Genomic DNA, 13965 nt, shown 5'->3' with positions numbered 1-13965 from the left:
TGATCTATCCTGGAGAATGTCCCATGAGCACTTGAGAAGAAAGTGTATTCTGTTGTTTTTGGATGGAATGTCTTATAAATATCAATTAAGTCCATCTTGTTTAATGTATCATTTAAAGCTTGTGTTTCCTTATTTATTTTCATTTTGGATGATCTGTCCATTGGTGAAAGTGGGGTGTTAAAAGTCCCCAACTATTATTGTGTTACTGTCAATTTCCCCTTTTATGGCTGTTAGCTTTTGCCTTATGTATTGAGGTTCTCCTATGTTGGGTGCATAAGTATTTACAATTGTTATTTCTTCTTGGATTGATCCTTTGATCATTATATAGTGTCCTTCTTTGTCTCTTGTAATAGTCTTTATTTTAAAGTCTCTTTTGTCTGATATGAGAATTGCTACTCCAGCTTTCTTTTGATTTCCATTTGCATGGAATATCTTTTTCCATCCCCTCACTTTCAGTCTGTATGTATCCCTAGGTCTGAAGTGGGTCTCTTGTAGACAGCATATATATGGGTCTTATTTTTGTATCTGTTCAGCCAGTCTATGTCTTTTGGCTGGAGCATTTAATCCATTTACATTCAAGGTAATTATCAATATGTATGTTCCTATTACCATTTTCTTAATTGTTTTGGGTTTGTTATTGTAGGTCTTTTCCTTCTCTTATGTTTCCTGCCTAGAGAAGTTCCTTTAGCATTTGTTGTAGAGCTGGTTTGGTGGTGCTGAATTCTCTTAGCTTTTGCTTGTCTGTAAAGGTTTTATTTTCTCCATGAAATCTGAATGAGATCCTTGCTGGGTAGAGTAATCTTGATTGTAGGTTTTCCCCTTTCATCACTTTAAATATGTCCTGCCACTCCCTACTGGCTTGCAGAGTTTCTACTGAAAGATCCGCTGTTAAACTTATGGGGAGTCCCTTGTATGTTATTTGTTGCCTTTCCCTTGCTGCTTTTAATATTATTTCTTTTATTTAATTTTTGATAGTTTGATTAATATGTGTCTTGGCGTGTTTCTCCTTGGATTTATTCTGTATGGTACTTTCTGCACTTCCTGGACCTGATTATTTCCTTTCCCATATTAGGGAAGTTTTCAACTATAATCTCTTCAAATATTTTCTCAGTCCCTTTGTTTTTCTCTTCTTCTGGGACCCCTATGATTCGAATGTTGGTGTGTTTAATGTTGTCCCAGAGGTGTCTGTGACTGTCCTAAATTCTTTTCATTCTTTTTTCTTTATTCTGCTCTGTGGTAGTTATTTCCGCTATTTTATCTTCCAGGTTACTTATCCATTCTTCTGCCTCAGTTATTCTGCTATTGATTCCTTGTAGAGAATTTTTAATTTCATTTATTGTGTTGTTCATTACTGTTTGTTTGCTCTTTAGTTCTTCTAGGTCCTTGTTAAACGTTTCCTGTATTTTCTCCATTCTATTTCCAAGATTTTGGATCATCTGTACTATCATTACTCTGAATTCTTTTTCAGGTAGACTGCCTGTTTCCTCTTCATTTGTTTGTTTTGGTGAGTTTTTACTTTGCTCCTTCATCTGCTGCATATTTCTCTGTCTTCTTATTTTGCTTAACTTACTGTGTTTGGGGTCTCCTTTTTGTAGGCTGCAGGTTCGCAGTTCCCGTTGTTTTTGGTGTCTGCCCCCAGTGGGTAAGGCTGGTTCAATGGGTTGTGTAGGCTTCCTGGTGGAGGGGACTGATGCCTGTGTTCTGGTGGATGAGGCTTGATCTTGTCTTTCTGGTGGGCAGGACCGCCTCCGGTGGCGTGTTTTGGGGTGTCTGTGAACATAGTATGATTTTAGGCAGCCTCTCTGCTAATGGGTGGGGTTGTATTCCTGTCTTGGTAGTTGTTTGGCATGGGGTGTGCAGCACCGGACCTTGCTGGTCATTGTGTGGAGCTTGTTCTTAGTGTTGATACGGGGATCTCTGGGAGAGCTCTTGCTGATTGATATTACGTGGGCCCGGGAGGTCTCTGGGTGGTCCAGTGTCCTGATCTCAGCTCTCCCACCTCAGAGGCTCAGGCCTCATACCCAGCCGGAGCACCAAGACACTGTCAGGCACACGGCCTGGTCCATAGTTGCACATAAAATGTGCTCCATTGTGAAGACTTTCAAAGCCAGAAACCGGAGGTCAAAACTGTATTGCACAGCCAACTTTGTAACTATCTGCCCAAACAACCCTACTGCGTGGAGCTTTTCAGCTGCTCCCAAACGTTGATACCTTTGTCCAACTGCCAAGCACTGGGGCAGCCAGTGCCGCTTTGGGGAATTCTTTTTTTTTATTATTATCTTTATTGGAGTATAATTGCTTTTCAATGTTGTGTTAGTTTCTGGCTTTGGGCCATTTTGAAGGGAAGGTCCTCAGGACAGGTGATCCTGGCAACTGCTAGGGGCTTACCCGAAAATTCCCCGATCAGGCTGGCTAGCCATGAGTAGCAAGGATCCTGGCTGGCTGTGCCAAAATTTGTTACGTAGTCCAAGCTTGTACTGGTGTTGAACTCTTAGCTTTTGCTTGTCTTTAAAACTTTGATCTCTCTTTCACATCTGAGTGAAAGCCTTGCCAGATAGAGTATTCTTGGTTGTAGGTTTTTACTTTTCATCTCTTTAAATACATTGTGTCACTCCCTTCTGGCCTGCAGAGTTTCTGCTGAGAAGTTTAGCTGATAGCTTTATGGGGGTTCCCTTGTAGGTAACTTGTTGCTTTTACCATGCTGCTTTCAATGTTGTTTCTTTATTTTTAATTTTTGCCGTTTTAATTATAATGTTCTTGGTGGGCTGCTTTTTAGGTTGATCCTGTTTGAGACTCTCTGTGCTTCCTGGACCTGGATGTTTTCCCAGAAGTCTCTTAAACTCTCCTCTTTTGTTTTTATTCTTTTCTTTTTCTTCTGTTCAGTTTCAGTGATTTACACAATTCTGCCTTCCAGTTCCTTTGTATCATATAATGTTCTGTTGATTCCTTCTAGAGTATTTTTTATTTCAGTTATTGCATTCTTCAGTGCTGTTTGGTTCTTCTTTATATTTTCTAACTGTTCATCCATTCTTCTCACAAGTTCTTCGAGCATCTTTATGATCATTATCTTAAACTTTTTCAGGTAGGTTGCTGATCTCCACTTCACTTAGTTCTTCTTCTGGGGTTTTATCTTGTTTCTTTACTTGGAGTGTTTTTCTCTGTTTCCTCAATTTGCATAATTCACTGTTTTTATTTCTGTGTATTTGGTAGGTTGGTTACATTTCCTGATCTTGGAGAAGTGGCTTTATGTAGGAGATGTCCTATGTGGCCCAGCAGTGTACTCCTCTCTGGTCACCAGAGCTTTGTGTTCTATGGGTGCCCTCTATAGGGGCTGCATGGGTCCTTCTTTTGTGGCTGGCTGACAATTGTGGGTGTACTGGTTTGCGTCCCGTTGGTTGCCAGGCCCTGCCTTGTGTGGAGGCTGCCAACTGCTGGTGGATGGGGTTGGGTGGTGGGTGGGGCTGGGTCATGGCTTGGCTGGCTGCATGGCCACCCACCAGCCAACCTGGTAATGGCCTGCAGGTGGTTGGCTGGATTCTGACATGGCTGGCTGAGGGGCCCAAGGTGTCCTGCAGCTGGTGTTGGCCTGCTGTTGGGCGGGGCCAGGGCCCTGGGTGTCCGGGGTGGTGCCAGACTACTAGTGGGTGGGCCGGGTCTTTATGCAACTTGCTGTGGGGGGGCTGTGGTCGTCCTGGGGCTTGGGTTGGCTTGCTGGTGGGCAGTGTCGGGGCCCAGGAGGACCTGGGGCTAGTGCTGGCCCACTGATGGGCAGAACCAGGTCCTGGGGTCTTTGGCAGTGGGGCCTGAAAGTTCTGGAGCTGGTGTTGGCCCCCTGTGGGCAGTGCCTGGGCCCAGAGTTTGTGGCTGCAGGGCCTTGGGGGTTCTGGGGGTGGTGTCTGCCACAGGTGGGTGGGGCTGGGGCCCCTCAGATCCTCGGGGCTGGTGCCAGACCCCTAGTGTGTGAGGCCGGGACTGGGGCTAGTGCTGGCCCACTGGTGGGTGGGGCTGGGTCAGATGACTAGCTGTGTGTGTGTGTATGTGAGTGGTTCCTGGGGGTCCCAGTGCTGGTGGTGGCCCACTTGTAGGTGGGGCCGGGTCCTGGGTCCTATGGTGGGTGATGTCATCTGCTGGGATGGCTGGGGGCTCAGGGGGTTCTACAGCAGTCAACCTGTTGGTGGGTAGGTCTGTGTTCCTGCCCACCTAGCTGCCTGGCTTGGGGCATCCCAGGGCTGGTGCTGTCTGGTGGGCAGGTCTGGTCTGCCACTGACTGGCTAGAGGGAGGATTCTAAAGTGGCACTTAGCAGCACCAGTGTCCTGGTGGTGGGATGAGCTTTCCAAAATGGCTGCTGCCAGCGTTGTTGTTCCCAGAGTGAGTTTCAGTTGCCTTCTGCCTCCTGGGAGCCTCTCCAAGATCAGCAAGTGGGTCCTACCCAAGCTCCATTCAAATAACTGCTTCTGCCCTGGGTCTTGAAACATATGAGATTTTGTGTGTGCTCTCTTAAGAGTGGAGTCTTTATTTTCCACAGCCCTCTGGCTCTCCCAGAAGTAAGCCCTACTGGCTTTCAGAGCCAAACAGTCTGGAGGTTCATCTTACTTGTGTACACCCCCGGGTTGAGGAGCCTGATGTGGAGCTAGGACCTTTTGCTCCTTGGGGAGAACCTCTGCAATTGTAATTATTCTCCCATTTGTGGGTTGCCTACGCTGGGAATATGGATGATGACGATACTGCATCTTCACCCTTTCTACTTGTCTTGTTGTGGTTTCTTCTTTATAGCTTTAGCTGTAGAAGATCTTTTCTGCTAATCTTCAGGTCACTCTTATGGATAGTTGCTCTGTAAATAATCATGATTTTGCTGTGCCTGTTGAAGGAGGTGAGCTCAGGGTCTTCCTTCTCTGCCATCTTGGCCACTGCTTGCATCATAAAGACTTCTAATGGTTTAACAGCTTGGCAAACTGGTTAACACAAAAAAATTAACTTTGGTTCATGTATTCAGAGTCTAAATGAAAAACAGGAAGATAAATAAAAAGAACCAGTAATGGGCTTCTCCTTTTCATTTGGCCCTTGTGGATTGAACACATTTGATACTTGTAGTCTATGCATCAGGCAGAGTGGCAGAAGCTTGGTTGTCATTGAGCCTTTAGGGCTTAGGAGAGTTGATGAGAAACTGTAAATGGTCATCAAGACTTGGAGCTTCATGGAAAGAACACCTGAATATACAGTGAGTATGTTAGCTTAGTGGTTATGGTATTACTGCTGGGAGAATGGGTCACTTAGGGAGAGAATCACCCATACCTGGAAAAGTCTTGAAGCAGAACTCATGTTGAGGGTTTCTGCTAAACTCTATCTCTTAGAAAGCAGTCCTGGTCAGTATTAATCAGGATGCCGGGTGCAGTGATGAAGTAAAGGAGGACTGAATTCTTAAAGTTCTGATTTAGACAAAAGTTTAGACATTTTGAGATGAGGAGATGAGTGTGAGACATGATCTTTAGGGAAAACATTGATGATGAAAAAAAGAGAGCTCTTTTAGGTGCTTTTGTGCTTGACTCCGTTGTCCATCTTTTCTTAAGAAGCTTGGTTTAAGTTTAGACTCCTTTCCATAGCAGCTCTAAACTTGCTGTAGACAGTACAGAAATGAGTGGATAAACTTTATTTAGATACTCTGATAGCTTAGCCAGTGACCGTGACCTGTCCAAATATGGTAGTAATATCAAGATAAAATGGGGAATGTCAAAATGCTGTTTTTAACCTTTTGGAAGTAAAGCTCCTGACAAAGTAGTTTGAAAATAGTGTTGAAAACCCTATGATTAAATGACAACAAGAGCATGAGAAGAGATTTTTTTCCCCTAAAATCAGTTTAGTGTATTTGGGTAGAAACAAAAGGAAGAAGTTGCTCTTAGTTAAATTGGTTGATAGAGGATTTGGAGGCATTGTTTCCTGTAGAAAAAAATCTGTACCCTGAACTATAATTTTTCTAACTTCTGTTGCATGCGTTGCTGCATTTCCTTTTTCCATGTGCTCTTATTATTTTCGTGGCAAATGTATTTTTAAACATGGTCTCTGGGATAATTATCGCCATTAATTAGTTTTGATATTCCTTTTTAATGATATTTTCATTTATTCTTTTTGCTAGCTGGATTGCCTTTTGCAATTCTTACTTCAAGGCATACCCCTTTCCAACGAGGATTATTCTGTAATGATGAGTCCATCAAGTACCCTTACAAAGAAGACACCATACCTTATCCGTTATTAGGTGGAATAATCATTCCATTCAGTATTATCGTTGTAAGTTAAATCCACTTTTCCAAGTTTATCACTTTCGGGCAATTGGCTTAGTTTTGTGTTAACCTGTTAATGATTGAATGTGTAACCCTCTAAAACAATGTGTTTTTTTAACCTTTAATGTTATTTGATCAAAATAATCTCAGCTATTTTAAGTGGGGCCAAAAGAGCAACAATGTATAATCAGAAGAACCTTACTGAACATGTGTAGGTTTTATGCCAACCTTTCTAAGTCACTGTGATTTTTTTTTAGAGCTCCAATTTGCTATTGTTTCAGTAATGCAATAGATGACTATTATATCAATGTATTTCTAGCATACTTTTTACCTAGGATATTATTTTATAATTTATTGAGACTGTGCATATGAACTGACTTTCTAGTTACTGAGTTCTAGGAAAGTCTTAACAGGTGTTAAGACTTCATTTAACCCATGTTTAGTTTAGTTTAAAGAATTTTTAGATAACGGCAGAAATAGGGAAGAGCCCGAATTCTATATATAATTAGAAGTGAACGTGACAAAGAATTTTTACTGGTACTAAAACACTGTAGTAATTATTGTTTTCTAGGATTTCAGGTGGGAATGCTTAGAGAATGTGCTCTGGGGAGAAGATATCAAGTGATTAGACTACATGATTTTTATAATCGCTTGACTCGGATTCTATGACTTTAATTAGTTTTATGCTCCATAACTTGAAACTTTAGAAATAAGATTTATGTTACAAGCAGGAAATATGGTCTCATCCAGGAGACAGGCCAAAAAGATAGTAGCATAGGCTTGTCTGTTTTGGAGTTTATTAAAAAACAAAACAAATCTTCTTGATTTAGAAATTTAATGTCTTATTGCAGAATGATCACAGCTCCTTGTTAGCACTAAAAGTTAATCAACTCATAATTTGTGGTGTATAATTAATAAAAGAAAACCTCTGCTATACAAATGTTTGTTTCGCAAGACTCTGAGCTCCTTGAAGGTAGAGGTGGTGCCTTGTTCATCTTGGTATCCTCACTGTTGCCATGTCCTAGGTGCTGGAATGAAACTTGAGAGATTTTGCCGTAATGTTGGTGACTCTCCTACAGTATAGTGAAGTTTTAAGAAATCAGTGGTTTGTATAATCTAGACAGATCTTTACACTGAGTTTTTACTATTAAAAGAAAGCAAGCCAAGCCTATGATCCTTCCATTAAAGAGGGAGCATGCGCATCAGGGTCTTTTTTTAAAGTATATGTTTCTCGGGCTTCCCTAGTGACGCAGTGGTTAAGAATCCACCTGCCAGTGCAGGCGACACGGGTTCGAGCCCTGGTCCAGGAAGATCCCACATGCCGCGGAGCAGCTAAGCCCGTGCGCCACAACTACTGAGCCTGCACTCTAGAGCCCGCGAGCCACAGCTACTGAGCCCGAGTGCCATAACTACTGAAGCCCGCGTGTCTAGAGCCCGTGCTCTGCAACAAGAGAAGCCACTGCAGTGAGAAGCCCACGCACCACAACGAAGAGTAGCCCCCGCTCGCCACAACTAGAGAAAGCTGGCGCACAGCAACAAAGACCCGATGCAGCCTAAATAAATAAATAAATAAATAAATAAATAAATAAATAAAATAAAAATAAAGTATGTGTTTCTGAGAGAATAGCTCTTTAAATATAAAAATTTTAGTAGGACTCTTCTGCAAATAGTAGCTGATTTCAGACAGGATTCAAGTACTCAAACACTGCTACAAATGTACTTGTGTTTCAATTCTACTTTTCTTTGTGTCTCAGTAAGAAGGATGCTGCATTTCTGTAGCAGAAATCTGCTACAGACCAGAGGCCTGCAACAGGACAGGGTGCTGTGTAGCCTGCACAGCTGGTGCAGAACCTGACAGGCACTCAGTTAGCAAAAACTTGTTATTTGTATTTTATTAACCTGGAAGTTTTGATTATTTCACCATCACCTGTGAGAAAGTTATCTTTATAAAACAGCAAGTAAGTTGAGTGTAGTTTTCTTAAAAAAGAGCAGACTGTTTAAAGGTGCTGTAAAAGTACTTTTTTCGTATCAACTGTATCAACAAAGACAAACACTGCTTAGGGCAGTGGTTTTATGTACTAATTTAAAATAATTTCAGTTTATTCATTAACTCAGCTTCTTTCAGGCAGCACTTGGTTAGACTTGTATATGTTTAATTTAATTTCTAGAAAGTAAATTATTTCTTTAAAAAAAAAAATCAGGACTATGATTGGGACTTCATACCAGGCCTTTGATTTGACTTGCAAATAATCCACACATATATGAGTGATTGAGGGAGCCCGGTAGAGAATCAGAATTAATATAGTTTCTCAGAAGCCAAGGGAGAATTTCGATAAGGACAAAATAGTCAGTGATGTCTTATACTACTGAGAAGTTAAGATTTGGTTTGATAAAAATCTGTTTGATCTGATGAGACCATTTTGACTTTTTTGGAGAGATATTCAGTAGAATAAAGGGAATGGAGGTATTTAGAGATATTTAGGAAGGAGTGGAAGTACGCCATTGATTTTAGACTGTTCTTTGGGAAGGTGGGTCCTGAGTGGAAGACACATAACTGTAGTGACAGTGTAGAGATGTATAAAATTATCTTGGTTGGTGGAGATATAAAGAAGATGGTGAGAAAATACTCTGGTACATAGGTTTTAAATGGTTGAATCACGCTGATTTAGATAATTATTAGCTTTGATCTTCAAAGTATTCTGTTTTACTCCCCAAACATCATCTTTAGTTCTTTAATAATTTATCCTGTCTTTATTTGGAGTAGTAAATAATGCGTGACCAGTAATCTCAGCTCTAAGATTAGGGCACAGTTAATTTAAGCGTGGACTTCACCAGAGGCTGAGTTGGTATAAATGGCTCAAAGGGCAAGATAAGGTATTAAAATGAAACGAAAATATGTCTTGCATGTGTAGTGCAGTGCACAGACACATCCCTGCATTTAATTTAGAAGAATTAATTTAGAACATCTCTATTGTCTATTTTTTATATAATAAAAAAATGATGTAAGTCGACCTAGCATTTGTTGGCTTTAGAGCCCCCCACACCCTTTCCCAGAATTAAGGGTTAAGTTTCAGCATATACCACTTCTGTAGATGAACTTTTAATCTGTGCCCAGTGCTCTGAATGTTCCTAGTGAACTGATTTTCGGTCATCAGTGGCAGGAACCAGGGTTTGGGTGGCCCTAAACAATGATCATTAGGACTAGGAAGACTCACAGAGACCAATACTTGTTTTTGGAAAGTAGTTGAGTGCTTACGCAAGAAGAGCTGACAGCTGAGAAGTGGACGTTTTGACTGCTCAAATTGTGGTTGACTAATATATTTGGTATATATTTCAAATTATCAAAGGTCAACTCCATAACAAAACATTAGAGATATCCTTTCTTGCTGCTAATCTATCAAGGCAGTTGCTGGAACACCTTAACAGCCTGAGGAGACTGTAATATACTTTAATTCAAGGCCTCTAGGGCAATCGCCGGGGAGAACCCTAAGCACAGTTGGGGAGGTATGGTATCCCCAGAAGTGCGTGTGGTTTTCCTCTCCTGTGAGGCCTGTTCTCAGCAAAGGTTTGATTAAGTCATTCACATTAAGGATTATAATGAGGAATATATTTCTATGGGGTTTAACGTGTTTAAACTAAGGGTGTTTACTTTTTACCCAAGAGGCAGCACCTTGAATTGAAATTTACTGACCATCAGCTCTGTTTTAGGTCACTATGGTGGTACTAGCTTTCTATTCAACTAAAAATTCATTCTTGCTTTTGTAGAGTTCATAGTCTAGTTGTCAAAGGTATAACATTCTAATTATGGAATTCTAGGAGCCTTTGAGCCAGATGAGGAAAAAATTTTTGATATCAGGTTCTTGAAATCTCTTTCAGGAGGCAACCATTTATTTCATCTGTGGTAAGGCTCACCCTGAAGACAATTAGTCATCACTAATGGAAATGTTTGAATGCTTTGTAAAATTGTTTATGTAAATTTAAGAGGAAGCAGTGAAACTCTTAAGTGAAACTTTGTGATTTATATCCGCCCCCAACATAAATTAGCAAGCAGAATTTTTTTTGTTTAAGTGTTTATTTTGTCTCAGGTAGCTAGAGTGTGGCTTATTTTATCAGCAACTGTAATTTTTTGTAATGTTGCCATTCAGTATTTTTTCAGATTTCTCAGAATATTGGCCTGTGAACTTGGGAAGTATTTGAAAACCTTTTTATGCCTTTAAAATAATTACACTGGTGCGTGCTCACACACACACTCTAATAGAATCTGGGAAGCCTCTGACTCCCATTTTACAAAAGTCAGTGAAAATTAAAGAGGAAGGAATCACTTGAAATGTTGTCTTGGAGAAGGAGAGTATCAAGTGTGTGTTTGGTCTTTTAATGAGACTTGTTAAGGAAGCCAGCCCTAAATGTCTCCGGAGAGGCAGGACTGGGAGGCCTTGACAGCTGATCTCTGCCTTCTGTACCCTTTGGCCTCTGTGTTTGATCCCTGCTTTTATTATATTGGCTTTTTCCTCTCTGTGGGACTGTTTTACCCTTTTTAACATGATGAATATTTTTGATTCAAAGGAATGTTTGATGCGAATGCAGACTCTGTCAGATAAAAGTACTTATTGTAAGGGATATTCTAATTGGGAAGTTTGTATTCTTTGAAAAACCATGGTTTTTATCCTCCATGATACATCACTGTCTACTTATTAAGGCTCAGTTTAATTGAATATAAGAAAAGAAATAAGGTTTTATTGTTTCAAGGTAGACTTTGAAATTATTTTGGCTTTGCCATTGCTCTGTAAGCAAAGTATCAATTGATCTGACACTTTTTTTGTGGTCTAGAATTAGATATCCTGTTCTCCATTTGAAAAGGAAAAAAGGGGGGAGGTATTTTTAAAACAAATATTTTATTGTGATTTACCATTTTCTTTTCTATTTTTTACTTTGTTTAAAGTGCCTGGTTGCTGCTTTAACATATTATTTTTCTGTTTTTTTTTTTTCAGATGATTGTTGGAGAAACCCTATCTGTTTACTTTAACCTCTTGCACTCGAATTCCTTTATCAGGAATAACTACATAGCCACTATTTACAAAGCCATTGGAACATTTTTATTTGGTGCAGCTGCTAGTCAGTCCCTGACTGATATTGCCAAGTATTCGATAGGCAGACTGCGGCCTCACTTCTTGGATGTTTGTGACCCAGACTGGTCAAAAATCAACTGCAGTGATGGCTACATTGAAAACTTCATATGTCGAGGGAATGCACAAAAAGTGAAGGAGGGCAGGTGCGTGTTAAATTTTTAATGCTTGTTTTATCTTGTGTGTTCTTGGAATAGAAGGTTTCAGTGATTGGAAGATGAGCCATCCACTAACTCAGAGAGAGAGAAGATAGTGTAATCACCAGGAGATGAACTGAGATCATGTTTCATCTATTTTCTCTACTTACTCTTTTTTCCTGTTTTATCCCTATACTCTATTTAAGAGTATTTTAATGCAACTCTTTTCATCTTCAGTGTATAATAATATAAAATGAACCTTTTAGATCATACAGACCAGGGTCAGCAAACTTTTTCTTAAGGTGCCAGATAATAAATATTTTAGGCTTTGTGGGCCATATGTTGACTGGTATCCAACTCTGCCTTTGTAGCAGGAAAAAGCAGTCACAGACAGTCCTTGAACAAATGGGTGTAGCTGTGTCCCAGTGAAACTTTATTTATTACATAAACAGTGGCTGCCCTGTGGGTTATAGTTTGCTTACTTCTGATCTAGTCCAACCAGGTATGAAGCTCTGCTAGATCTCTTAGTATTCTTAGAGTATATTTTTTGTAAGGTAACTTCATTCATATTTTGATAGCTCTAGGTCCTCAGGTTGCTTTCTTATAACACACTTGTTGGGCTACTTTCTACATCAGGAGCACTGTTAGACATGAATGAAAGAGAATGTTTGGAACCCAGAAGGTCTAATGCCTTTAATTTATAGATGAGCAGACAGAGGGCCAGTAACATTGAATAAAGCCACTAATTAGTAGCAGAGCCAATTCCTCATCCCAAGTCTCCGAATTATCAATCTTTCCTTTTCTATATGTTTGACCTTCTTGTATTTTAAGATAGCTGTTACCATTTTCCTTTATTTATTCATCCAACAAATACTTTCTCTCAGAAAAACATCCTCTGATTTTTTTTTTAGTATATGATTCCCAGACACTTTATTGTCCTTGTTCTTTTGTAAGTCACAGAGGCCTGCTAGTACCCCTCGGTATTTGCATTTAGTGGGGATGAAAAAACACCTTATTTAAGAGTATGCATTATGCTATGTGCTTGGCATTCAGCAGTGAACAAGACAGCTCTGGTTTCTATCTTCATGGAGCTTAGTCTAGCAGGGAAGACTTACATTAAACAAATGTTGACAATGGAATAGAACCTCCCTGTTGATAACAAGGCCAAAGAATAGACAGGCTGTTGAATGGCAAGCTCTGAGGTGATGATATGAGGACTGATATGGGTGTAAAGTCTTAATGAAGGGGGGAAAGTGACTTAAGTGCTAATTGGTTGAGAAGTAGATAGCGGAAGGTGGTGTTGTTGATTTGAGCTTTGTTGATTTGATTTAAGCAAACATTTTTTATAAGAGGGAAAGAATGGTCCAGAAATGACTTTGAGGAGTGATGAAGATAATCAAGACCAACACTGGACTCTTAAGGTGTGGGATGTAGATATCTCATTCTCTGCTTTGATAGTAATACAGGGCCAAGCAGTGTCCTAGGGAAAGGCTCTTTAATTTAATGACTAGGAGATGTGAAGCTTCAGTGAAGAGTTTGAAGACACAGGGAAATACAGAGGATTTTAACCATAGAATTGGAATTCCAGAATGTACAGTGGAGGAGTTGGGTTGGAAGGGATAATTAGTGGCTTGGCTGAAGAAGAGAAAGCTTATTTTTTTTTTTTTTTTAGAGATGAAAGGCTTCTCAGGTCTGGCACCTTTTTTGTTGTTGTTGTTAAATTTATTTATTTATTTATTTATTATTTTTAGCTGTGTTGGGTCTTCCCTTCTGTGCGAGGGCCCTCTCCAGTTGCGGCAAGTGGGGGCCACTCTTCATCGCGGTGCGCGGGCCTCTCACCATCGCGGCCTCTCTTGTTGCGGAGCACAGGCTCCAGACGTGCAGGCTCAGTAGTTGTGGCTCACGGGCCCAGTTGCTCCGCGGCATGTGGGATCTTCCCAGACCAGGGTTCGAACCCGTGTCCCCTGCATTGGCAGGCAGATTCTCAACCACTGCACCACCAGGGAAGCCCCGAGAAAGCTTATTTTGATAGAGATTGCTTCTAATTTGTTGATCAGTTTGTGAAGAACTGCCATTTTGATATTAAGTCCTTAATCCATGAGTATGGTATATCTTTCCATTTATTTGATGTTCTTTAGTTTCTCTTAGCAATAGTTTTTAGATTTTGGTGTCCATGTCGTGCACACATTTTGTTAAATATATCACTGAGTTTTTAATATTTCTTGATGCTATTATGAAAGGGTTTTAAAAAAATTTTTAAATTGATTTCTAGTTGTTATGTTTAGAAATAAAACAAACAAACAAAAAGTTGGTTTTTTTATATGGTTTTATTTGGCCTTTTATCCTATAACCTTGTTAATGTAACTTATTAGTTGGAGTAACTTCTTTTATAGGTTCTTCAAGATTTTCTCTGTTCCTCTTCATACCGT

The 13965-nt window shown here is 40.2% G+C and overlaps 1 protein-coding gene across 2 annotated transcripts in view; it reads left to right on the top strand.

Annotated features, from left to right (window-relative positions):
• Positions 1-13965, top strand: part of PLPP1 (phospholipid phosphatase 1) — a 121500-nt gene that overhangs the window by 68343 nt on the left and 39192 nt on the right. The window contains exons 2-3 of one of the 2 annotated variants that reach the window (XM_061189263.1): positions 6132-6283; positions 11265-11545. In XM_061189263.1, coding sequence (XP_061045246.1) covers positions 6132-6283; positions 11265-11545 — 433 coding nt within the window. The remainder of the gene's footprint in view (positions 1-6131; positions 6284-11264; positions 11546-13965) is intronic. The other variant, XM_061189262.1, reaches the window with a different exon arrangement.

Source organism: Eubalaena glacialis, chromosome 4, assembly GCF_028564815.1.
Source record: "Eubalaena glacialis isolate mEubGla1 chromosome 4, mEubGla1.1.hap2.+ XY, whole genome shotgun sequence".
In the NCBI taxonomy this organism is placed as follows: Eukaryota; Metazoa; Chordata; class Mammalia; order Artiodactyla; family Balaenidae; genus Eubalaena; species Eubalaena glacialis.
This window is presented reverse-complemented; position numbering and strand designations above follow the sequence as displayed.